Source organism: Bemisia tabaci, chromosome 8, assembly GCF_918797505.1.
Source record: "Bemisia tabaci chromosome 8, PGI_BMITA_v3".
Taxonomy (NCBI): Eukaryota; Metazoa; Arthropoda; class Insecta; order Hemiptera; family Aleyrodidae; genus Bemisia; species Bemisia tabaci.
In genome coordinates, this window is record NC_092800.1 from 32,159,670 (window position 1) to 32,187,005 (window position 27,336).

At 40.9% G+C, this 27,336-nt stretch overlaps 1 protein-coding gene across 1 annotated transcript in view; it reads left to right on the top strand.

Moving 5' to 3' along the window:
- The window catches only part of LOC109030221 (uncharacterized), a 177,759-nt gene that overhangs the window by 103,645 nt on the left and 46,778 nt on the right, over positions 1–27,336 (top strand). The window contains 4 exon segments of the mRNA XM_072303583.1: positions 12,710–12,886; positions 15,637–15,819; positions 17,905–18,111; positions 19,141–19,245. Coding sequence (XP_072159684.1) covers positions 12,710–12,886; positions 15,637–15,819; positions 17,905–18,111; positions 19,141–19,245 — 672 coding nt within the window.

Below are 27,336 nucleotides of genomic sequence, written 5' to 3' on the forward strand. Positions count from 1 at the left end.
ATCCGGAATGAACGGTATGCCTATATAGCCCGTAACTTTTTTTTTCGCAGTGAAGCCAATGGAGATGTTGCATGTGTGAGGGATTTGCGATTTGACCATTGATTCTTATGTAAAAGTTCGCGAGAAGCACGGTGGTCCCACTGGTTTTCTCCGAAATCATCTCCCAAGCTCAAAAAAAGCTCTCAAGTTGAGGCCAAAATGGAGGGGATATCCCACGCTATCCTGAGAGTCCACGTCTATATCAAGACAAACTCTCCATGCAAAGATAGGAAGCAAATACATTAGCAGGGTTGCCGTGTTTTCAGTTTTGGAGTCCTCAAATAAGGTGGCAACCCTGTCAATGTATTTGCTCCCTATCTTTGCATGGAGAGTTTGTCTTGATGTAGAGGTGGACTCTCAGGGTAGGGTGGGATATCCCCTCCATTTTGGCCTCAACTTGAGAGCTTTTTTTGAGCTTGGGAGATGATTTCAGAGAAAACCAGTGGCACCATCGTGTTTCTCGCGAACTTTTACGTGAGAATTTATTGTCAAATCGCAAATCCCTCACACTTGCAACATCTCCATTTTCCGCTGTAAATGTCGGGCTCCCCTCGGAAGTAACTTCTCTCCCGTTAGGCAGGGCAGACTTTGCGGTGTCCGGGCAATATTCTCGCCAGGTAAGCGCCACCAGAATGAATCAATCTCGGCTAGCCGATGGCGGTGCCTGCATTTCTCCGCGGGGCCGCGGCCGAAATCTCGATTCCCGAGGCGAAATGCGGCCGTATAGCCGTAGTGCCCGTAGCCGCGGCGGAGATTGGATCATAGGGACAGGAATCGCGGTGGCCGGTCGCGGGATCTGGGTAATCTGGGCGAAAAATCACTTTCATCGCTCGCTCTCGCGCGCTCCGGCTCGCGTCGAGCTGATATTAGGCCCGCGCTCGCGCCGCCACCACGCTTTGCTGCACTTTCAGCCGCTCCGCTGGTCCAACAACCATGACCACCGCACTGTGCACCGCTCGCCAGCCGGCGCAATTGGAGAGACATGCCGGATGGCCCTTCTTGCCCTAAGATGGAGGCGCTGCGCTGCTCTGCTGTGCCCGCAGGGTCAAAGCTCCTAGATTGCTTTTCTAAGGAGGGCAGACAATATATTTTAGACACCGCCTGACAATCTAAGCAATGTAACTAGGAGAAGCTGAGGTTATAGTACCTGGATAGAGAGAGTTTGAGCTAGAGTACCTGTAAACGAAAAAGTATTGCCGTCTCTGTGCCGCTCTTTGATTGGCTCATCAGGTGCCTAAAACTATCATGGAGCTCCAAAGTTGGCCCAGGAGGGCAGAGACAATATATTTTAAAGGCACCGCCTGACAATCTAAGCAATGTAACCGGGAGAGACTGAAGCCATTGTATCTTGATAGAGAGAGTTTGAACTAGAGTACCTGTAAACGGGAAAGTATTGCCATCTATGTGCCGCTCTCTGATTGGTTCATTAGCTGCCTAAATATAGCATGGAGCTCCAAAGTTGGCCCAATGTATAACAAACTCGACCAAGAAAAACACGTACTATCGGCTGAGAAGTGAATGATAATTCCACTCAAAGGTTAATTTCGGCAAAAATATTCATCAGAGTTCGATCCGAACTCAATTTAGAAGTTGGATTTAAAAAAATTTCTATCACATCCTAAATCACGTCAAGAAATTTGTAGACCTTTGTCGTTCTTTTATTTGTTTACATTGGGCCGATTTTTGGGCTCCATGACAGTCAACCAATTACAGAGCAGCACTCTTTTTCTGTAGTAAAAGGATTGAGAAGGTAACACTCTTCCGTATGTAGGTACTCTAGTTTGGACATGTCGCCCCTCCTCTTTCCATGGAGGCCTCAGGACCTAAAAATGGCGGCGCTTTTTTAATTTTTGAGGATGGGAGGGGGTCATCGCCATCTTTGGACGGTTATCACCAACCGCACCTGTTGCTAACCTTACTGTATCCAAGATGACTTTTCTCGAAAATAGCATACGATTAACCGTTAAACTATCTTTATCAGGTTTTAGTTTCCTTTTTTTAAAACTTTAGTAAACTTAAGTAATTTAGTAAATCTCAGTAAACCAAGTTCTAACCACGAAAACACGATCATAAGATGAGTGCAATTTTTATCAAGCCTCGTGGTGTGTAAAAACTGAACAAATTTGATCCCAAGGGCTAGCACAATCCTCAGCAAAATGGTATATGATAAAAACACCCATTACTTTAAAAATATCGCAATTCTAAATGTGGGGAAAAAGTACATCGCAAAAACTTATGAAAACGGACATGATAAGGAAAATTGCAAGGAAGTGAAGTCATATCAGACCAATCGCACTTGGAGTTCAGTGCCTCTCTTAAGTGGACGGTGGACAATGGTTCTTGACACATGTGCAGGGAATTTTCGCGATAGCAAAAAGAAAGGAGGATAAAGTTGAGGCAAGGAACAATGCTTGAATTTTATTCGTCGTTTATCGCGAAAACATTTAAAAAACGACGATTTGTACCCCTGACACTGATTACGGAGAGCGAATAAGCCGAGTGGATATACTTACGTCCGTCGAAGTTCATTAACCTTTCAGTCAAGTGTGCATTCTCTGGAACGCCGCGCGCACCACGTTGAAACGCTCGCGGCTGGCTTATGACTTCAGTCGCTGCCGAAAAGTTCAAGACGCGAAAAGTTCACGAGGTCACCGAATCTCATCTCTGGGAGCATGTAATGTAGCTGAGAGGAAAATTTGCCACTCGTAGTGACTTAACGCGTAACAATACACTGAAAAAAAAGTTCCGGGCTTTATAGACATACCGTCCCTTCCGAGCTCAGAAGCCGACAGTTCCGGGTGCTGGAACCGTAGCTTCGATTGCTCCGGGTGCTACGCCTGGAATTTTCGGTCTTTGAACCCGGACCACGCACGGTACGTCTATGTAGCCCGTAAGTACGGCTTCGCCGGTTGGAGTTTTAATTTCAGTATAGGATAGGGTCTTTTCTCAGACGAAGGAACGTAACTTTATTCCAAGGATGCAAAAATGCCGTAAAAATTCCAATTTTTTACAAGAAAATGACAGCGCAATTGCTGTCTAAAATTTTGCTGAATTTAGTATGTGATTGGAAGAAAAATCGATACAATTGGCGGCCAGTACACGACAGTTTCTTTCCGAACATTCAAAAATTGCGAGTGTAAAAACAGCTTTTAAAAGCAGTAAGCTGTTACGCTCTTTTGACTAGGAAACGACAGCACACATGAAAATTGAGATATACCCTTCTGTCAAAGCAGCGTCACCAAGGCTAAAGCTGGTATCATAAATGTTAGCCCACCTCATTCAAAGGCAAGAGTGTATAAAGTTGCGCAACATTGATATCTCTCGCACGAGCCTGTGCTTTTTCCTCACGAAAAAAGGACCGATTTCATGACTGAAAGCACAATTTATCTTCATTTTTTCAAAATGACGAGGAAACGAAAAAGAAAGTGAAGAAATCCGTAAAGCAGTCACCTTTCTGCTAATTGCCTCTCCATTTAAGATTATGTCGTGTTTGCCGTGACCCGCAAGATTGGGCATATTTTGCACTCTTGATCCAAGAGTATCACAAGGAACTTCCGGAGGAAATCACGAGGATAATGTCATTTTAGGATTCAACAAAAAAACGGACACGTTTCCGAAAATCGAGAGTACACTTATTGCACACGCTTGGAATTGACAGGGCACAGTGACCCACTTTTAAGCTGTCATTGTGTGAGCCGTTGTCGCCGTATCGGGACCGGCAACCGGTCGCAGTCCCCACGATCATCGGGAACCGGTCACCATCATTCATCTGCGGGTCGATCTATCGATTCATCGAATGATCCTGATCGATAAATCCCTATCTTAGCAATGTTTTCTATCGATCATGGTCGTTCGATATCTATTCAACAATCGAGCCGCAATAACGTGTCGTGCCTGGCGATGAAATCGATTGATCAGCCACTAAACCTATCAAAAAGGATCGATTGTCAGGGTGTTCGCAATGAACATAATAATAATCGATTCTTTAACATAGCTTCAAATGGGGAAATATCGATAGATGATGATTAAATTGTCTTTCACCATGTTTTTCAAACCTCTCCAATGCGTTTGAGGCCACGCACGTACTCGTGTACAAGAGATCAAGCGTCGAGATCGTGCATGGTATTAGTATTTTCGGACCGTCTCACTCATCTTCGTGGCTAAATTTCGCCAAAATTTCGTGATCTTCGATAACAGAATGATATTTTTTCACTTATGTAAGATGAGTCTTGAGCATTTTCGAGAAGAATTCGACAAGGGATCGATCCAATGCAAATTACTCATTCATCTCCGTGGCTTAATTTCGCCAAAAACGTCGTGATCTTCAACGACAGAATAAAATTTTTTCACTTATGTAAGATGATTCTTAAGCACACCTGAGAAGAATTTGATAAGCGATCGATCGAATGAAAATTACTGAATATCAGAGGAATTTTTTTAAAAAAAAAATCGTGTGAGTCACACCACGCTGCGCTGCACGATGAGGATGAGGAAAAACGTCGTATGAGCCTTTGGACGTCGCCAAATTTCTTCGGATGGAACATTTTAATGGAAAAAAATACAGAATATTATGTTTTTTTGGTTTTGTTTTCTTAAAATTTATTTTTCGCTGAAATTTTCCTTGAGAAGAGTGAGGGGGGAGGAGTTAAAAGTTTAAACTCTGGCATTAAGTCGCCGCCCAATCAAAGTACGAGCGGTATAAATGGAATACATTTTCTGACTTATACTTTGTTGAAGGATATAGGCAGGATTAGTTTTGCGTTTTTGCGTCTCCTTTTTGCAGTTGACGCATCATTATATTTTATATTTTATTGCCCTCTTTCTCCTCATCTTTGACGTAAATTTAAACAAATCATGAAATAAATGAAAAGAAAACGCCATTTTATTCTTCCTAACCTCGTCATTAAACGTCCCTACAAAATATAAATAAACCCGTTCCGAAACAACAGTCCCGGAGTATCGTCGCTCCTCTGTCATAAGGGCGTATCTCTATTCCTACATGAGCCCCGAAAAGTAAGGAGTTTTACGGAGAACAGAGCTCATGCAGATTTTTAGGTACGTTCTTACGTCAGAGGAGCGATGATATGATGAGAAGGAAACTGTAGAGTTTTCTGAAGAATGGTGCGAAGCCCCTCTTTTTGCGATTTTATAAATATTCTCTGCGCGGTTTGCATTCACGGGGCCCGAAGCAAGGAATTAGAATTTCTCCAGTGCGTTTAACCTTAACATTCCGAAAGTTGGCCGGAGTCCCTGAAACGAACGAGTCGGAATATAATAAAAATAAATTAGACGGGGAACGGTGTGCCCGGGGAAAGGGGGTGTGGGGGGCACTATTTTAGACGGATAAAAAAGATCCGTGACATTGCGCCATGGCACCGCACCACGGCTAGACATGTCTAGTCCGATTTGAGGAGAGAACTGCCGTACGAAGGAAGAACGACGTATGTGCCTTCGGAAGTTGCCGAAGTAACCTTGATGAAATTTTTTGAAGGGAAAATTGTGCAGTGCTGTCATTTTATTTTACCGAGGATTCCGGGGTCCCCGTAATTAATTTCGATTTCCAAAAGTTCCAAGACAAATTCCAAATTTTTTCAAAAGTTCCAGGGAAAAACTTCCAACATCCCCCGAATTTAGTTTCGGAGATCGTCAAATTTGACCGAAAAGTCATAAAATTGATCAGATAATTTGTCGGAATGGACGAAAAATCCCGATATTGCAAAAGTAGCTGAAAATTCCGGGATATACTTTAAAAATTTCGAAGATTCCGAGAACTTGCAAAAGTTCCGAAATTCGGAATTAATTCCGGAAAATGGCAGTACGGAACTTTTGAGCATATTTTCCCTATTTCTCATATCTTCACTCGCGATTTGGAACGCATGTAGCAGAAGAAAACCAACAAAATTGCCGGTTTCCCAAAATCGTGCAACTTCTTCTCTGTAAAAAAGCAACTTCAAAAGTACCAAATATATTTAATAATGGTAAAAGTCCCCACAAAGGTTTTCCTGACTAATTGAGGCGTTGGGTGCAAAAAGGGCTTTTCTCGGTTGCGGTGTTTTAGAATCCCCAGTGCTAATTTATACTTTAGAAAGGAAACTGTCAGGTGGATTTTCTGAAATTTTACTTTTTCAGCATTGTAAAACTGTAAAGAGTATTCATTAAAAGTCACAACGAATTACATACGTTTGCTTTAATCATATCATAACGGATGAAACGTTAGCGAAGATCTTAAGACACCGTAGAACCAAGAAATGCCCTCTCTGCACTCAGCGCTTTAATTGCGAGACGATATACTCCACGAATGAATGATTAAAAAGTGGAAGATTCTGCGCAGCAATTTATGATACAACTATTTTAACTCTGGTGTGAGCAGTGAAGTATCGCGCAAACTGAAGGCGTTTTTGACTCGACTAATTTTATTCGCGTTCGAGACTTAATTAATTTTATTCTACAATTATACTTCTAGTGTATAACTCCGACAACCTCTAAATGATTTCAAAATCCTTATGAGGTGTCAATGTCACGTCTTTCTAGCTTTACTTCAATTTGACCTTCTCACGTAGAACAAATAAAACAAAAAATACAAATTAAAACCTGTGAAATTTTACATTAACAGTTCATCTCCGAAACAGTGCAGACATTCGGTTATCTGCCGGCCGCCAAAATTAAATGGAGCTGTTACAGCTTAAAAGCTAATCTGAGTCATTACGTACAAGTCAAACGTAAGGAGTACCAAAAAATATCACCACGTATGTACCTAAATCATTTTTATCTAAAATCGTTACCAATATCTAAAATTGACTGCGCGAGTCAAAATTTATTGTCAACTTGCAGGAATAAAATGGAATTCTTTCTCAGATATAGTTATCTTTTTCGACGTTTTTACTCACGTTATGGCAACGTTTCGAACGTGGCCGACTGTCGCAATTAGTGGCGCAGCGTGATTCATTGGCTATCGATAGTTTCCCATTTGAAGCTATGGTAAAGAATCGATTATCAAGGTAAACCCTGATAATCGATCCTTTTTCATAGAGTAAATGGTAGATTAATCGATGTATCGCAAAACATGACCCGCAGTTGCGAGGCTTGAATCGTCGGCTATCGATACACTCCCATTTGAAGTTATGTTAAAGAATCGATTATTAAGGTAAACCCTGATAATCGATCCTTTTTCATAGAGTAAATGGTAGATTAATCGATGTATCGCAAAACATAACTCGCAGTTGCGAGGCTTGAATCGTCGGCTATCGATACACTCCCATTTGAAGTTATGTTAAAGAATCGATTATTAAGGTAAACCCTGATAATCGATCCTTTTCCATCTGTCATATGACAGATATATCAATCGATTCATCGCAAAGCACTGCACGCCTGCGCCACTGGAAACGCTAATTATACCAAAACACGTTAGCTTTCCAACGACTCCATAAAAATTTTGAAAAAAAAAACGCTAATCACGCTTCGGGTGAACTTACTTATTAACGCTGTTATAACGTGGCCCCTAATGATGTTTCTGTACGGTGCGGCGTGCAGAGGAAAAGAAAGTCAGAGCAGGAGATAAGTACCTACATCAATGCGAGTGGTTAGTGACTCCTGCCTACCTTTAATTTGAACAACCGCCTCAAAAAATAAAGTGATTTGATCTACATGAGTTAAGAAGGGTGCAATAATTTTTAGACCATTTTTGACGTATACCCAAAAACTTCTTGCCTGCAGTGGAAAAATGTTCAAAATTTTCGAATCGCATGGATCGTTTTTAAATCTGTAATTAACTCTGGATTTTAGGTAAAACAGCTTTTTTCATAAGTACAGATTGTTTTTATACATTGAAATGTAAGAAATAGTGCCAGCTTCATGACGAGGAAAATTTTTTGGGGAAAAAAGTTCTCCTGGAACTTTCCCTTTCATGATTTAGCATCACTGAAACCTTGGTGTCGAAGAATATTTTCTTACTTTATCGACGTATTCTGTATCTTAAAGGTCGTTTTTTATGAAGGGACTTATGCGTATCTATTTCTTTCGACGTTAAGGAAAGGAGTTAACGAGTAGGGTAGAGACATTCTTCGTGTTTAAGGAGACATTAATCAATCCAATTAAGTGAAACTCTAGCTCGCCGTTTACAATATTCCTGAGCGACGCCCTTTCGAACCATGTTGAGTAGGCATCGTCTTATCGATTTGTTCTACCCCTCTACCTCTTTAATTTCTCCCTATTGGGAAAAGTACATTTCAGACACGACGATTGCTTCCTTTTCCAATTCTCCCCTTTGACGATGATAAAATGCCGTATGAATAGTCGGATGTTCCTTTGGCTCGCCCTGTTCGGACACTAATTTTCCAGAAAAATATTTGTTTCCTTCACATTTAAATTTCCAAATTTTCTAGACTGAATGTTTGAATAATGATTTTTTTTTTGGGGGGGGGGGGAAGGAGCCTCCTCCGCATTGAATCAACGTTCTCCAATTCCAACACTTAAGGTGGCTGCTGTTCCCCGCTAAAAAATTGTATAGTCTCTCTTTCAAACCGAAGTACAGCCCTTGTGCCCTTCCCCAAAAATTTACATGGCTCTATCCAGAAATTGAGAGATTTTCCCATTTAAGTGCGTAATAAAACACATCTATCATCTTTGAATGCGTATTTCAAGCAACTTTGTGGTGGAACAACTCGAAATTCGTTTTAAGACCAACTCACGTTTTCAAAAAATTTCCAGGGGTTGCACCCCTTTTGTAAAAGAGGAACTCCTTTTTGGAACCAGTTGAGTCTTCTGGACCCCCCTTGGTAGACTGCCGTTTTGTGCCCCCTTCAAATCCCCCTTTATGAGGAGTCCCTCTGGCCCCACCGACAAAAAGTTTCTAGTTCCGTGAACGGACAGATTTTCTCGGTCATTTCGTCCAAGGATGTGTTATACCCTCGTTGCATTCTACAATAACCCACGTCATGTATCGGGAACAAAGCCTCAATACATCTAGCTTGAGACGGCTTCGCAATAATCAGGGACCATGCATGAAAGCCACCATTGAGTTGTAAACTTCCAAGCCGTTTCAACCACTACTCATTGTCAGCTTAAAATCATTGGTGGGCATACAAAGTATTTGCTTAAGCTTATTGTTCATCTCCGAGTTAAAGACACAGACGCCAAGTCTCCGCTAAATCAGCCGATGCAATGTTCGGCTTGAGGTGTTTCGTCCGGGTCCAAGGCGTGATCGAACTGGTGTGTGATTAATTGCATGGATTGAGTAAAAAATTCGGAAATGTCGACTTGTTAGTCAAAACAAACGACCATAGCCCCTACGCATGAGTTGCGCGAAAAAATCGTTTGCAACGAGAAAAAAATTACAAAATTTGGAGAAATGAAAACAGGATTTGGCCACGAAAAAAAGTATCGCACTCGATACAGCAGTCGAACACTGAAAAAAAACTATCGGCGTTTTTACCAAGGTCCGTTGGTACCTTTACCATCTCACTTTTATACAAATTATTGGTAATGTCACTACGACCGACTGGTAAGCTTACCTAAAAACCGGTATTTTTACTGGTTTTTTCAGGTAAGAATACCACTTTTATTGGTAATCAATTTCCAGTAACTTTGCCATTTTATCTCGGTAATTCTACCACAGTCGATAAAAAATATTGGCGTTTTTACCAAGGTCCAGTAAAATTACCGAGAAAGTTCAATAATTTTACCGAGATTTCTCGGTAAAATTACCAATTTCATAAATGGTGATTTTACCAAGAAAAAACTGGGATCAAATAGAACCCCGAATTCTTATAGTAATTTTACCCTTTTCTTAGTAAATACACCGATATTTTTTTTTTCAGTGAAAAAAATCATTTGCAACGAGAAAAAAATTACAAAATTTGGAGAAACGAAAACAGGATTTGGCCATGAAAAAAAGTATCGCATTCGATACAGCAGTCGAAGCCATGGTTTCCCTGAGTTTTTAAAATGTTCTGACATTACTTGGTCGTCCCGGTATTCCCTGACTGTTGCAACCCTGCCGCACCGGGACCTACTTTCGGAGTTATTCCGAAGTGAGTCAAATCTTGTGCGAACAAATTTGACGGACCCCACTGCCTTGCTGAGGAAAAACGCCGTATGAGCCTTTAGGCGTTGCAAATTTCCTTAGGAAAAACACGAATATCCTGGTGATCTTATGCACATTTTTCTTCCGTTCTCGGAAAATTTTGTTCGTAATTTTTCCTAAAGTTCCTGAAATATGAAGGAAAAAAATTCATATTTTTCCCAAAAAATAAATATTTTATGGAAGGGAATTGGGCAACTTTCGAATGCTCATACGGCATTTTTTTCTCAGCACGGCAGTACAGCATGATGTGTCACTCGGCGATTTTTGAAGACGTAACCTAAAATCCACGTATTATCAATTGATCGATCGACTTTCAAATCTTTCTCCAAAGTACCGAGGATCCAGCTTAAACCAATCGGAGTGACAACTTGGGCTCCAGATGGAAGCCGTGCCGTCGCTGGGTTGAACGGCGGCGCGCGGGGCGGCCGGCCGGTGGAATACCGATGGGATTGACACGACAAGAGGCACGGCAAATATTCGCATTCGAACGCGCGCGGTTGGACAAACGGCCTTGAACTCCGATTCGGATTTCACTCTGTCTCTGCTCATAAGACTGTGGTTTGGCCCTCCTCCTGTCGCTTGTCTAATATATCTTTCAAAAGTCGATAAATCGAATTTTTCGGGAGCGAGATCGGATTTGGCACGGGGATAAACCGCATTTTTTGCAGCACACATTGTGCCACGGAGAAAAAGAGTTCGTGCGTGGGACCCGAAGTTGATTGGTCCCACGCACGAAGTAGTTGAGGTCATATGGATCTCTGAAGTTTTCGGATCACGCATCCAAAAACTTGAGGTCCAACTTTGAGGTCGGGTCAGACATCTGAAGTACTTATGTATGTATTGGATACTTCAAATGTGTGACCCGAACCCCTCGGTATGTACCTAAGTATTTCCGATGTCTGACCCGAACTTCGGCAGCTGGACCTCAAGTTTTCCGGATGCGAGACCCGAAAACTTCCGGGATCCATATGACCTAAACTTCGGTTCTCATGCACGAGGTTTTTTCCTCCGTGTGAACTAAATCAATATTCACATACTTTACTTAGTGAAAGTAATTATACTGAAAAAAAAGTTACGGGCTATATAGACATACCGTCCGTTTCCGTTCCGGGCTCAGACGCCGAAAGTTCCGGGTGCTGGAGTCGTAGCTTCGATTGCTCCGGGTGTTACGCCCGGAACTTTACGAAATGGATTGTATGTCTTTATTGTAACGGAGCAATTTGTCCGAAAAGCATTTTAAAACCTGGAAAGAAGTTACGGCTCTTCTGCTGCAGACAGCAGATCGTAAGTCCATAGATCAATTTCAGTGGCGTGGCGTGAATTGCGATGTATCGATTGTTCTGTCATTTAAACCTATGGTAAACAATCGATTACTGAGGTGTTCGCAGTGAACACCCTGTTTATCGATCCTTTTCCGTAGGTTTAAATGGTAGATCAATCGATACATCGCAAAGCACGAAAGCGGGAGTGGGATCCCACGGGTCCACCCAGAAGGAAACGTGGATCTGGGTCTCGAGGCTTTGGCGGCGAGCCACCGGACCGGGCACCGGGTGACGTCACTGGGCGTGGGGGCGGGGGAGAGGTAGGGGGGGGGGGGGTCCGAGTCCCGAAGCCCGGGTCTGGCGGTCATTTTCAAAAATAATGTTCGATTAACCTTGCCTCCGTTTCCCGCGTTTCACTCGAAATAGAAAAGCGGCTAAGTGTAAGTGCGGGCACTCGAGGGGCGAAATAACGCCCGGGTCTCATTAAACGCGTCGAGGTTTAATCGCCGAGTGCGTGCGCCCTCCCACGATCGCGCGGTGCTCGATTTTCAGAATTTCCGTTTTTTTATTTTTTTGGTGAAAAGTCACGAAGTTAGTGGAGCGATCGCCGGCGTGAGTGTTGTCCGGTCGATTGCTATGTTTAGTTTTGTAGCCGTATTTTAAGACTCAGCCATGGTGATTTAAAATTTGTGGACTTTTTCGCAACATCGAGGAATCGAAGAAGGTAGGCATCTTCAACTCCCGCGGCTCCAGTTTTGGAGCAGAAAAGGTTTCGGTCCAGTTTAACCAAACTACGGCCAAGGTATTCGAAGTTTTTTGTAGCCGTGCTATGCTTTGACTCGTATTGGACGTATTCATGCTAGAGAGAACGGTGTAAAAATGTATTGAATCAAAAGGAACTATGTGAGCAGAATTTACATGCAGTGTAACAGTTCCTTTTGATCTCAGATATTTTCACATAGTTCTTTTTAGCATTAATATGCCTCGGTAAAAATGGTACATCAATGGTACCAAAAATGGTAAATGGCACATCTCGGTAAGAATGGGCATCATTTTTACCGAGAGAAAATCCGTATCAATATGAAAATATCTCAACTCTTTAAGCTCTGACGTTTTCGGCTGAACTTGAGGTTTTGTTTGGCATCTTTCTCCCTGATCTTTGTGTCAGGCACCTGTAGTTTCACCCTCGAAATGTGACATAGGTCATGGACAACCCTTGTTTTGACTGTAGCACTCTCTGTTGACTGCATCTGATTTGTCGTCTATTTTTAGTCGTGTGCCAAAAGCAAAGAACGTTTAAATAATTACGCCGCTCTGTTTGTTTCAGCAAAACAATCGTCTCAAAAATCGTCGTCTTTCGCCACATCGAAAACCGAGGAAGTTACGGGAACCGATTCCATCACCTCCAGCTATGGCGTGGGCCCCACCGACGAGAATGGACTCCCTCTCTTCGGACTGAAGGCTCTCCGTCGATCCAACACCAGCAAAACTTTGCTTCTCACAGGTTCGTTTTCTTTTAAACTGAACCCATCAAATATCCCTGTAAAGAGGTCTTGAGATATCAATCTAAGGTAAACTTGGGCACAAACAGGGATGGAGAATGAAATTTCAAAAGGCTCGCGAGTAAATTTCATAAAATTAGAAATTTATTAATTTTTATCGGAATTATTAATTGAACCTTTGGAATCCGGAAGCGTTTCAAATCGTCTTCCTGTTGATGCGGCAGTACTATACTAACCTACTGCATGCGGTGCTATACACGAAGGAAGGAGGGAACAAGGGGGAGTTTAGAGAGTAAAGCCCCAACCTAACCTCTGAACCAAACAAGAACATTTGAAATGTGTGAATGTTGTAGGTTTGAGGTGAAACATTTCAAAATCTAGAATCACTGTTTCTATGCGTTTCTTGGCCTCCTGAATGCTTCCCCTCAGTGGCGTAGGAAGGGGGGGGCCAGGGGGGGCCTGGCCCCCCCCAAAATTGGAAATAGTATCATCTGGCCCCCCCCAGAAATTCTGGATGGTGCAAAAACACCATCTTTAACATCTTTAACATTAATTCCATCCTGCTTTGTTTATTCAATTACCTCTAATTAACGAGGAAAAATCAGAGTGTAAAATAAAATTATGAATCAATAAAATTTATCACTCTTAATGCACATAGTTTTTACTTAAAATCTCGCGCTCGAACGGTTAGTTTTTTCTTCTCTGTTCATTATTCAGTTGAATTGCTCTAAAAAATCTGGATGCAATCGATTTTTTTCTAATTCATAATTCATATCTTTATTTTTTGGTACATGACAAATGCTCATTCGTTCATAGTTACGTCTTGCTCATTATATTATATTTTACTTTGCATGGGCTTTTCCTAATACAGAACAATGATTCTGGCATTCACTAAACATTTATTTCGCAATTTTCACACAAATGAGTGGTTAAAAGTGAGAAAATAAATGGAAATAACCTGTTGAATGCAACAATTTCAAAGTATTTTAACCTTAAAATGCATAAAACTGGGTGAATTTTATGCAGAAATTGAAGGAAGATTAACGCCACAAGTGCCTCGAGATGCGCTCAAATAGAGTTAAAATTTCAAAAATTTTCCGGGGGAGGCCCCCCGGACCCCCCGCTGACCTGGGGGGTATTCCATACCCCCCAGACCCCCGGTGGTGGGGGGCCAGGCCCCCCCCAGCAAAATGGCCTAGCTACGCCTATGTTCCCCATAAGCTTCAAAAAATTTCGTGAACTCTCGCGTTACATATTTTATGAACCATACGATGGTTTCCTCCTTAGATGAATCAGTGTTGTGCACATTTAAATTGGTTGCTAATGATTAATTGATTAAGGCAAAAACCAAAGTTAACTCAATTGACTTAAATTTTTAGGGGTAGTGAAAGCATGAATATTAGACTTGCGTTGGCCTTCGGTTGGATTACAGTAGACTCTGGATTATCCGGCTTCGTATTATCCGGACTTTGGATTATCCGGATCAATTTTGCAACCATGTAACTACGTACGCATTCCGATAAGTGAGCGGATCCGCGGAGAAGCGGTCGCAAGGCATATTGGCGCCTGCAAGGCTGACGGAATACTTCACGCATTGCGCCAAACTATGAGGTCGGCGTGGAACGCATTAGAGCCTACTAGATTGGATAAATACTTCTCGCATTACGCCAAACGCAGTGCAGTCGGTTAATTAGCCTAAAACGCACATTAGCGGCTACAAGACTGCATGAATACTTCACGCATTGTGCGCTTTAATCGTTGTATTGTAATTTATCGTTGTCGGCTACCATTCACAATCACCATTGAGTCGTTCAGTTTGGCGTTAACCTTTTAAATTCGTGTTGGTATGTACATGATGTATACTTAATAAGAATACTGTGGTGTTAGTTGGTAGTGTTTGTGTTTACTATTATTACCCGGATTTCTTTTTCATCCGGATCGGGCCCGGCACCACACTGGAAAAAAGAATCTGAAATTTGCCGCCAAGAAGTATTTCCTCTTAAATCAAGAATTTTGCTGGTTAATATAAGCTAATTTTTTGCTTAACCCAAGCATTATTTTTCTTGAATCAAGAAAAAGTCAGCTTGAAGCAAGATAAAGAAAATTCTCGGAGGCAAATTCAAGAATTATCATGCTTGATCCAAGCTACTTTTTTTTTTCAGTGCAATTTCTCCGGATAATCCAGAGTCTACTGTATATTGTTCGGGGCCAAACCGCAAGTTTGCTTGAATTTTGCAAGAAGGAACCGAGAGCATTCCAACGCTGCTAGGAATGTGCAACTTACATTTTTTGCAATAAAATCACTGAAATCGTGCAAACAATTGAATTTATGATGGTAAATTTCGTCTCGAATGTACAGTTTATTGGGAGTAAAGGTAAAACTTGTTTAGACGATCTATTATCTATTAAAAGATCAGCGAGCTCAGCAGGGTGTTGCAATTCTTCTTCGCAAGAGCCTACGGAAGTGCATCACTACATGGGAAGTTGTTAACTCCCGATTGATGAAGATGAATATGGCAGTGTTTGGCCATAAAATCACCATTTTGGGAGTGTATGGAGTCAACGATGATTCTACTGTCTATTATTATTTACAAGGTAAAAAATGTTGCACAATCTTAGCGACATCGAAATGCTCTTGGTTCCTTTTTACAAAATACAATCCAGTTGTAACTATCGAAGTACGACTTTGTGGCCAGTGGAACTGGTGGAACATGGCTTTTGTAATAACTATGTTTATTTTTGTTTTGTTTAGATGAGGTCAGCGCGGAACTCAACGGAACTTCCGAACCGGACTCCGGTTTCCGTGACACCGGCGGCAGACCTCTCTTCGGTGGTTTGAAAGCTCTCAAGAAAAGCGCCCCAGCCGAAGACATGCCGGAACAACCGGCTTCCCCACAACTCAGAGATCTGGTCCAACGCCATGAAAAACATGTCCGTAAGTAAACTTCGCCTTCCTCATCCGGCTCAAATACTCCCGCGTGCTACGGAAGAACGCCGTATGAACTCTCAGGCGTTGCCAAATTTCCTTTGATAAAATACGAATTTCTTGGTAAACTTATGAATATACTTCTTCCAATGTTTCAGATAATTTTGTTCGCAATTTCACCTAAAGTTTATGAAAATATCAAGGAAAAATATTCATGACTTTCCTCAAAGATAAGCATTTTATCCAAGGAGATCAGGCAACTTTCGAATGTTCATACGGCGTTTTTCCTTAGCACCCAGTCATAGTCATAGTCATAGTCATAGTCGTCAGTACTCTGCCATTATATAAGGAAGAAAGCCGTATGAGCCTTGAGACGCTGCCAAATTTCTTTCACCAAATCACGAATTTTCAAGAAAAGTTGTAGGTATTTTCTTCTCATATTTTCAGAGTAATTTGTCCGTAATTTGATCTAAAGTGTCTAATAATTTCAAGGAAGTATATTGATAATTTTTTTAGAAAATGAACATTTTTTGAGAGGAAATTTGAGTGCTCTTACGGCGTTCTTCCTTAGCACGGCAATGTTGTGCGTAGTTTATACAGGGCGCAGGGCCGCTGCAAGACCAAGTTGCCACCCACACAAACAGCTTTTTCTCGCTATCCCCGGCCAAGGAGTACAAGTACATGTACAGTGGGTGTAGGAATAATCTCATGTTTTACTTCGAAAACAGCCAAACTCGGAGGAATGAAAATTTCCTCCAATTTCGGATCTGAGCCACGCTCTAATTTATTCCGTGTATTTAATATGAACGCACAATGGCTAGGTGCAAGAAGAATCAGTCTATTGTATTTCCCGTTCCATAATTTCTTTTTTTCGATTTTTTATAAGAAAACTTACGAAGATAATGCATTAAAACTGTCTGTAATAAACTCAATTATGAGTAATATACTCACTAATTTAGACAGTAGTGAGTTTGTCAGTTCTCTTTCAAAAATAACCTAACACGAGAGGAAATTGAACATCCTGTAGTCAGATCAATTCTGAGTACAAACGTTCCATTTATTTTTTGAGAGTAAATTTTTGATGTTTTACCCAGTCTTATGTATTTTGCTTTAAAATTTGGCGGCATACTAGTGTATCTCATCATCACTTGCGGAAATATCCTGACGTGTTTTAATGCATGCTCTATTCAAAGTTAACTCTTTAAATAAATTTAAATAATTAAATCCAAAATTTCCTGTATAGTTAATCTCTGGTTGAATGTAATGCAACAAACGCGGTTTTGTTTTTCAAAAATTCCTGTAAGAGAGCTTGAAAAATTTAGAACATCTACAGTTCCGTGAATCTTTCCTCTGAGGTTTTAAAACTCCTGCATTTAACGGCTTGTGAACACGACCTCCGCTCGCGCAGTGAAAGTTGCCTATGCTAAGATTTGAAGGCTTTTTTGAGAGCCAACGCAGCCATTCCATGTAAAGTAAGCCCCATGAACTGAACGCAGCCCGTCCGCATGATTATGGATGAAGAATTGGGATAAATTGCGATTTCATCGCTAAATTTGCAATGAAATCGGAATTTTATCGACGGCAATTCATCGCAATACAATCGAAGAAAAAATCGTGACAAACGGAGATAAAATTTCGACTTTATCGAAAGTGATTTTACGGAGATAAACTTGCGACACGATTGAGGATAATCGCTCAGATGTTGATGGTCCTAGCGACTCTAGCGCTAAAAAGGGTAACTAAATCGCAACTGAAATTCAAAATATCGCGATTATTCCTTTGAAAAATGCTACTTGAGTCCGGGCAGGGTTTTAATCAGTGATCCCTTTTCCCGGAACGAATACCGAATTCCGGAACTTTTGAGAATTCCCTAAATTTTTCCCGAAACTTTTGAAATTTTCGAAATGTTCCGGATCTTTTGCATTTTCCGGAACTTTTGAAAACATCTTTAAAGAATCCCGGAACTTTTACCGGTCGTAGAGTGGGAGAAAGTGGAACAAGAAAGTTCCGAATCCCGGAACTTTTGAGGGACATGGAATGGGAGCACTGGTTTTAATTTGAGCCAACAATAAGATGAAATTTTGGTTTTGGCAGGTGAGAGTACGACGATCGATAACTCTCCGCGACAGAAACCAACGAGGAAGCTGAGAGACAGTTTCGTTCTCCAACCCCAGGATGAAGAGGAACTGGTCCGAAGCATCGCCAATGCTGGTTCCGAACAGAAACATTCCACAGAGGAAGCTACCTCCAGTCAGAAAACCGTCTCACTCCGCTCCATCATGAAGAAACCCGACAATTTCGGTGAGCTTTCAAAGTTGACGTTTAGCATGCTTTTAGGAGATTTTTGCAACACGACGCACAGTGGATCGAATCAATGGGAGAGGTCGGACGGAATTTGGAAATTTTAAAAGCTCGTAACTCCATTATTCCAAACTGTGGAGATCTTGCAAGTAATCCCGTTGGTTTTCTCGTACAATGTGCTTTAGAAAGCACCCCTCAAACTTTAAAATATCACGGAGTAAACATCTAAATTTGCAGCTTTAGTCAAAAATTTCATGTCCGATCTCTCTAATTGACTCGATCCAATGTGCGACGTCAATTTCATCTTTTAAGTAACAATATTGCTGAGGTGTACCTGACACGTAATGCAGGGTTGCCACAGTCCAGGAAATACGGGGAAAACCGGAAAATGTAAGAGAATTTAAAAAATTTGGGGAAAATCTAGAAATGTCAGGGACAATGGTGAAAATTTTAGGGAAAATGACGAAAATTTAAGGGTAAAATGATCAAGTCACCCTTATTTCCTTCATAGAATGGAATTGACGTTTCAAACAACAAATTTTGCCTGAGAACTATTTCAAATCATATTTTTCTCACCCTTTTAAAGACACTTACGAAACATTTTGAAGATGTTATGGCTAATTTTCTAGTAAAAAAAAAGAAATTGATCACATTGATGGCAAAACTGCGAAATTGCGTATCTTGGTTTGCGATGCTTCGGACCTCCAGTTATAATTAATTTTTCAAATGGAAAAATTCTCATTCTCATTTCTCCAATACATCCTCGATTTTTCTTCTCTCTGTGAGGAGTACTCAGTAAAAATTGTAATCAATGGCATCGGTTTGTCCTCTTTCGGTAAAGTAAGATATGAGTGGATATTTTGAAACCTCGCAAATGAGATAGGCGGTTTTGCAGTTTCATCGTCGAAATGTCATCGGAAGTGTATTGACATAGCAGTGAAGTCAGGTATTATTCGACTTGAGCCATCGATATGCCATTTGCAATCTGTTCATGACTTTTTAAATTTTTCTATTTGCATTTTTTACCAGATTCGGGAGCTGAGGTGCACATGGAGACGAGGCGAAGTGTGATAAGTTCCCACGGGACTGTGAACGCCGATGGCACCGTTTCCGTTACCAGGAATGTTGTACAAGGTAAACTATCATCTCTATTATTTCGAATTTTTCATACATGTGTTCTATGTGAGTGTATACAATAGGGTTGATACGATAGAGTTGCCAAATTTCCTTATATAAAGCGTTTGTTTTTTAGGAAACTTATGAATATTTTTCCTGGAAATTTTTAGGAACTTTAGGGGAGATTGCGAAAAATATTATCTGACGAATTGGAAGAAAAAATTCATAAGTTTACTAGGAAATTTGTGATTTATCAATCGAAATGTGGCAACGCCTGAGGGTTCATACGGCGTTTTTCTTTAGCACGGCAGAGTTGTTGTGTACGCCTCAACGGCGAACAATGCACAAACTCATCGGAGGGGATCTGGATGAGTCATAGGCGATGCATTCCCGAAACGCCGGTGGGAAGAATTCGGGATCAAAAATACCCGGTGGGCACCGCGAATGGAATAATTATATCGGATAAACACAGATATAATAGGAGCCGCAAACCGATGCACATCGTCTGCGAGGCGGGTTACACGCTATTTGTGTCTTGCGCGCCGTAAATAAATGGCACTGACAGTGTTGATCGTATAATTAAACCGACGCGTTACATTTTCACGCCGGCGACTCCCACTTGCCTTTGCCTCACCGCGCGGCACTTCCAAAGCTCGACTTTCTAGAGCTTTCTTACGAAGAGGTTTCCATCGAAAATGGTAGAGCTAATTATGACATTTTAATGCCAAATTTGGTAGCTTAAGCGATTAAAGACGTGGTAACTGGTGTATCAAACGAGCTAAAAGCCAAAAAATAAAATAATAATTCAGTATGATAATTCGTGTAGGTAGTTGAATACACTGAATCATTATTTTATTTTTTAGTTTTTTGCTCGTTTGATCTATCATTTACCATGTCGTTATTATGACATTTGGACTAATATATATTTTGCAGTAGAGAATCACTATTTATGACTCATTTGACCGTGAGGCAGCGCAGTGTGGTGGCGGATTTCGTCCCTAGATCACATAGAATCGCCTTAAAATTGGACCGCGTTAAACAGAAAGGAACCAAACCACATCAGCTATTGTCAAATTTAACAGGGGAATTTGATTTTTTACGAGAGAACGTTTGTGCGGATTCCTTTGAAAATTTTAAGGAATTTGCTTTGTATTATGGAGAAAATTCACTGAAATTTGCACAAAAATCCGCACAATCGTTTTCATGTAAAAAATTACATTGCCCCCTTAAATTTGGCAGTAGCTGATGTGGCTTGGTTCCTTTTTGCTTATAACGCGGTCCAATTGATACCAATCCGTAAGTTAGGCGTAGATCAGTCCGTCATCTTGTTTCAGTGCATGTTTCAGCGACAGTATGTGCATGAACTGTCGTCACCTCCGTTAACGCGGCTGAATGTGATCTGGAGGTGCGCGGAACGTGCGAATCGGCGTGTCGGTGTCGCGGCGGCGGTGGCAACTCAGGCCCGGGCCGGGGTTCGAGCGAGCGGCCAAAATGTCAAAAACTATTTCCGACTTTCTCCATTTCCCTGTCCATCCCTCTCCAGCTCCCGCATGGCCGCCGCCCTTCGGACACCGTCTAAGAAAAGACTTACATCCGCACGAAAACAAGAGCCTCCGTATCGATGCACTCTTAGCCGATCGCGAGCTTTCGCTTGGATGTGGATCTGGTGCGTTAACTACTGCCGTGCTGAGGAAGAACGCCGTATTAGCCTTCAGACGTTGCCATATTTTTTTCAATAACAACCAAATTTACCAGGAAAATTTTGGATACCTATTTTTCTTCAATTTTTTCAGACAATGGAGATGTTGCATGTGTGAGGAATTTGCGATTTGACTGTTGATTCTTACGTAAAAATTCACGAGAAACACGATGGTGCTACTGGTTTTCTCTGAAATCAACTCCCAAGCTCAAAAAAAGCTCTCAAGTTGAGGCCAAAATGGAGGGGATATCCCACCGTACCCTGAGAGTCCACGTCTACATCAAGACAAACTCTCCATGCAAAGATAGGGAGCAAATACATCAGCAGGGTTGCCGTGTTTTCAGTTTTAGAGTCCCCAAATAAAGTGGCAGCCTGTCAATGTATTTGCACTCTATCTTTGCATGGAGAGTTTGTTTTGATGTAGAGGTGAACTCTCAGGATAGGGTGGGATATCCCTTCCATTTTTGCCTCAACTTGAGAGCTTTTTTTGAGCTTGGGAGTTGATGTCAGAGAAAACCAGTGGCACCATCGTGTTTCTCGCGAACTTTTACATAAGAATCAATGGTCAAATCGCAAATTCCTCGCACATGCAACATCACCATTGTTGATATTTTTCCTTAATTTTTTCAGACAATTTTATTCGCAATGTTATCTAAAACGTCTGAAAATCTCAGGGGATTTTAAATAGTCAGAAAAAACCTGGGAATGTCAGGGAAAATGGCGTAAATGTCAGCGAAAAATCGCCAAGTCATCTTTATTTGCTTTCTCGAGTGGGTTTGACGTTTTGAACAACAAATTGTGCCTGAAAACTTTTTCTTACTACACTGAAAGCTCGCTAAGTTGAATTGTGCAGGAATCGAAAAAAAAACTTGACTTAATCGATTTTCCACTTAATTTATAGATGTGTCCAGGGACCGAAAAAAAATTGGACTTAATCAGCATTTCGTTTTAACCGTAGTACGACTTAGCGAGCTTTTACTGTATGTCTTTCAACAATCTGGCTTTTGTTCAATTGTCAGGGAGTTTCACCAAAATATGTCAGGGAAATCAAGTAAATGTCAGGGAATTTAATTTTCCAAGCTCTCTGGCAACCCTTGGTGAGATATTCAAAAATGCGCCCCTTGAATTCCCAAGTACCACGGATTTCAAGGAATTGCAATCAAACAGTAAAATTATCGCTACTGCATCGGAGTGTTGTGTATGTTGCCCATCTACCAATTGAAGGGGCTCCGTTTATCGTAATTTATCACAATAAAATTGAAATAAGTTGCAATTTCACTTTGCATTGCAAGTTGCCAACCTCTTTGATATACATTTCCCTCTTATCTTATCGATCGCCTAAAACCCGTATTTATCGACTAAATGAAGTCAAAGTATTGCAATTTCACGAGGAAAAAAGTCACCATAAAATTTGATTTCTACCCGGGTCGAAGTTCATACACCGCCTCTTGTAGCAACACTGGAAACAAAAACACATTGGATCTAGATTCCAAACTCTTAAAAACATCGACAAGAAAAAGTACTCTTGATTCAGTCAGAATCTAGCTTAAATCAAGAACCAAGCCTCTTAATTTAAGCGGATTTCGTTTTGATTCAAGCAAAAATCCGATTGAATCAAGAGTATTTTTTCTCGTCAATGTTTTCAAGAGTCTGGACTCTAAGATCCAATGTGTTTTTTTCCAGTGAATAACCACCTAATTCTCATTTTAAACTCAACGGAGAGACGCGGTTTTTTATCAGTAAGATGGTTCCCAGGAACAGCCCAAGCGTCTCTCCGTCTCGCGCAGCATCTGCAATACGGTGGAAGTTCGGCAGCTGCCCGCGCAACTATTATTAGATTTATGAGTTGTTTATAATATTTGGATAAGATCGTACAAATCGAACAGCTCCTCCTCACGTCATCTCTCATCCGTTTTGAGCAGCGTTACCTCCCCCCTCATTCACCCCCACCCCGCCTAGCGCCGGAGCGATGATCTCTTGTCGCTAAAAATGTTCCTTCCGCAAAGTTTACTGCCGGGCTCCAGAAAAATGCCGTATGAACATTTGAACGTTGCCATATTTTCCCCGGTGAATTATTAGTTTCCTGTTCAATTAGAGAACTATTCTCTTTGAAATGTTCCGAAAAGTTTACTATCCATTTGTTAGCAAAGTATTCAGGCGTAGCAAAATTGGACGGGTTGAACGCCCAATTGCATTTCAAGTTGCCTAGTTGGACCAAGTGTATTAGAAAGGAATCAACGTACATATGTGTAAAATAATGTTTAACCACTCTTTTCAGAGACAAATTTTCTTTTCCGATTTTGAGTTTTTGGCAGGAGAATTCTCTCCTATAATTACAATTACGACACGTTATCGAATAAACAATTAGTGAAACTTGAAAATATTCTTCACTCTATTTTTTCGAAAATGTGGGTTGGTTCCTTTATGGTATACTCGGTCTAGTTTTATCTCATTTTTAATTTTTAACAGAGAACTTGACTGGGTCTAACGCCTTTAACCCCGGTAAAAATTGGCGATAAGAGCTGCGTTTCAAAATACCATAGGAATTCTTATAGCCGGCTAAAGAAGGCTACAGAAAATCATATAGCTGGCTGTAGAATACGGAGAAAATCATACGGCCGGGCTATACGAAGCGATAAAAAATTATACAGCCGGGCTATAGTTCCTATTGCCGGGCTTTACACTTTATCGCCTGGCTATTGCTTTTTCGCCATCGATTATAAAAGGCTATAAGAAATTGTGTAAAAATTCGTGTGCTTTGGAAATCATTAAGTTCGATACGGAACCACCTTAATATTTACAAAACACACATTATATTTTCCTTTAATACATATTTGTTTTAATCAATTAAAACGAGAATAATCCATTCAGGTTGTGCAAACATTTCAAATAAATCATGAGTTGAATAACGCTGACTCCGCCAGATTAAATATTAGAGCCTAACACAAAGCGGAGCGGCGACGCACTGGCGCCTACAAACCTAACAGGGATACTTCACGCATTGCGCAACGCGTGAAGTATCCCTGTTAGGTTTGTAGGCGCCAATGCGCGTTTCGCGGTGGCTGCCCGCCTGCCGCGCCGCAGCGTGACACGGCGCTTGAAGCAACTATTTCACACCAGAAGTATTGCACAGCATCATACGAAACTGAAGGCGCTCTAATATATTAGTAACGGCAGGCATCCATCAATAGTACGGAGCTTTCCTTGCAAAATAAATCAAGGTACTACGGCCCAAAAAGAGATCAGTATTCCAAAAACTCACTAAGTCCTAGCATCCGTAATTAGTGATGTTTAGCATACACTTTATCGCCTGGCTGTTGCTTAATCGCCATCGGCTATAAATGGCTATAAGAAATTGTGTAGCCGGCTATAGAAGCTGTTGGAAATCTTACAGCTGGCTGTAGGTCTATGGTATTTTGGAACACAGATTCTACTGCCATTTTTTACCAGGGAACCTCTCTGTGAATTTACCCCAGACTATAGCGAATATCTCACAAAATTTCAAGTTTCAGTGCCGCTTTACTTTTTCTCAAAAATAGGATATCGCAGGGAAAAATTGGCAACGTGTGATTCAGGTGGGGAAATTCTGGTCAAACTCGCCCAACTCGTAATTTTTCTCGAAATTAAATATTTTTTGAGAGATATGTGGCAACATTTGAAAGTTCCAATGACGTTTTTCTTTAGCAGAGCAGTTTAGGTGTGAAGCTTCCCCCCTGTGCCGGCAAATTTTGGTTAAATTCGCCCAACTCGTAGTTTTTCTCGACAATAAATCTTTTTTGAGGGAAATGTGGCAACATTTTAAAGTTCAAATGACGTTTTTCTGTAGCAGGGCAGTTTAGGTGTGATGCTTCCCACCTGTGCCGGAACTCACTCTTTACTTGCCTCTCGGGTTTCAGACGGACTTGGCCACGATTATCTTCAGTTTTATTCGGCTGAAATTGCCTATTATGAACTTGTTGAGACTTCCCCCTTCCCCTCCTCTGTTAGCCCCATTTGTTTTTATTTTTTGTTTTGTTTCGAGCCGCTGACAGCTAAGGACACGGTAACTTTGTAGATTGAGAGCTCCTAGACAAGGTGACGTAATCGACATCCAATCCCTGTACGTTTCACAGCTTTCTTTTAGACCTTGTCCACTAGTGCTTCGTTAGTCTCCTCTCTCTGAACCTCTAAAACATAAGAAACGCGTCACTTTTGTACAGTTTTTTTAACGCTTTGTGTGTAACTCCGCGATTTAAACCCTAAATCCGATTCTAGCAGATTGCAATTTTTACGAATTTCCAAGTCGTACTTGTCGACTTTTTTTTTTAAATTCCTAGAAAGAGAAAGGTTTAAAAATGTCCCAAAAGCTGTGATTAAGTAATAGAAATGATTTGAAGTTTTTATGTGTAGGAGGCTTTTAGTGCAAGGAATTTGACCTGAAATGAGACATCATGAAAAACTCATGTTTATACGGTCTTCAATGATCGGAGTGTAAATGGAGCCCCATTCAGACCCTTCAAAATGTAGAGAAAATAACCCTGTTTTGATAAAACAAAAAATAAGAAATTAATTGTAAGAGATATCGAAACGAAATGGGCAGGTGGAAGTTTCCATTAACCAATTACTTTTTAGTTTCCAGGCGTCTCATTCAACTCATATAGTCAGCCAGCAACTTTTTTCTTACCGGAATTTATCGCACTGAAAGAAAAGTAATGAGCCGATAGAAATACCGTCCGTTCGGGGCTCAAAGGCCGCAACTTCCGGGTGCTGGAGCCGAAGCTCCGATTGCTCCGGATGCTACGCCCGGAACTTTCGGTTTCTGTGCCCGAAACGCGGACGGTTTGTCTACATACCCCGTAAGTACGGCTTCCACGGCCGGAGTTTTTTTTCAGTGCGGTGAAATATTTCCGTTTTGATTTATTTTTAAAATAATTAAACCTAGTTGGTCGGTAACTAAGATAACATGAAGCGACAACTTTTTACTTGAAGAAAAATCATCTCGTAAATATATTAAGACCGTTAAAAATTCTTTAGTTTTTGTCCGATCACATGCTACTCATTTCTTAGATTGACTTTTTTATTCCAAGTGGGTTTTGCTAATTCTTCAAGCTCCCTTTCCGTGAAATTTACTCACTTACTCTTTTTTATTCCCGTGATTGCTCCACCTCTGGATTTGTTTGGCTGTTTCCCGGATTAAAGGAAATCCTAACCGCCCGTCCACTTCGATGCGTTTTGGACAACACTCTCGTTTGACCGGCTGCCAAAATCCTACACTTCACCAGCGCGATGGTGTCGGATTGAAACAAATCATGTTTTCTCATCACAATTCAAACTTCTCAATTGTGAAGGAAGTTAAAAAATAACACCTCCAATCGGTACAGTAATCCAATTAAGTACACAAGAGTTCTTGGAACAAATCTTATAAAATCAGAATACAAAAAATGACAGTCATAATAAAACAGGGTGTCTAGCACCAGGATTTTTCCGATTTTCCCGATTCTATCAGGATTTCAGGTCAATCAGGATTTAATCCCGATTTCATCAGGATTTGAGGAAAAATCGGGCGTAAAATCAGGATTTGAGAAAAGTCGGCCGTCCGATCGGATTTTTTAAGCTTTCCCATACACTCATGCAGAAATGTTAATTTTTCTCCGCATAAAATCAGGATCTGGAAAAATTATGAAATCAGGATTTAGCAGTCAAAAATCAGGAAAAATTAGGATTTCATCAAAATTTTCAAAAATGAAAAAAAACTAGACACCCTGTAAAAATTAGCTTTTGCTTCAACCTCCCAAAAATTCATCATAATTTTTTTTTATTCTTAAAAAAAAAAAAAAAAAAAAAAAAAAAAAAAAAAAAAAAATATTTGATTCAGGGAAACTTCCAGTCAGCTGAATTAAAGTGGTACTTTCGTAAGTGTTTTTAGAACATTTCTTACTTGAAAAATTTCCCAACTCATGATACATTGCGTGCAAAGTCTATTCTAATCAGTTGAAAATTTTTCCGAGCGCAAATGTGGCAACGAATGATTAGCCGCACCGGTAATTTTTAACGCAAATTTGTGTCGCTGGAAGACCCAAGTGTTTTTTTTTTATTTTCCCGAGCCGCTTTGGCTCGGTGGCCCGAACGTTATCTTTCATTTCACTCCGGAAATTTATCAACACAACAGTTTCCCTTTCATGATCCCTGAAAATTTGCGCTTAAAATACATCCCGCGAAGTTCGGTAGGATTACAAGCCTCTAGTTGTTTGTTTTTTGACACGTGTTTTTTTTTTTTCTCTGGATCTTCCGGGTGTCCCATTTTTCAGTGCAATCGTCGTAGATACATCCTGGTATCCGAATTTTAGGCTTTTACATACCTGTGCCTCAATCATCCAACTATTTTTTTAAGTTTTCGATTTTCGTCAACTTGGATTGTTAATGTGTCGCTT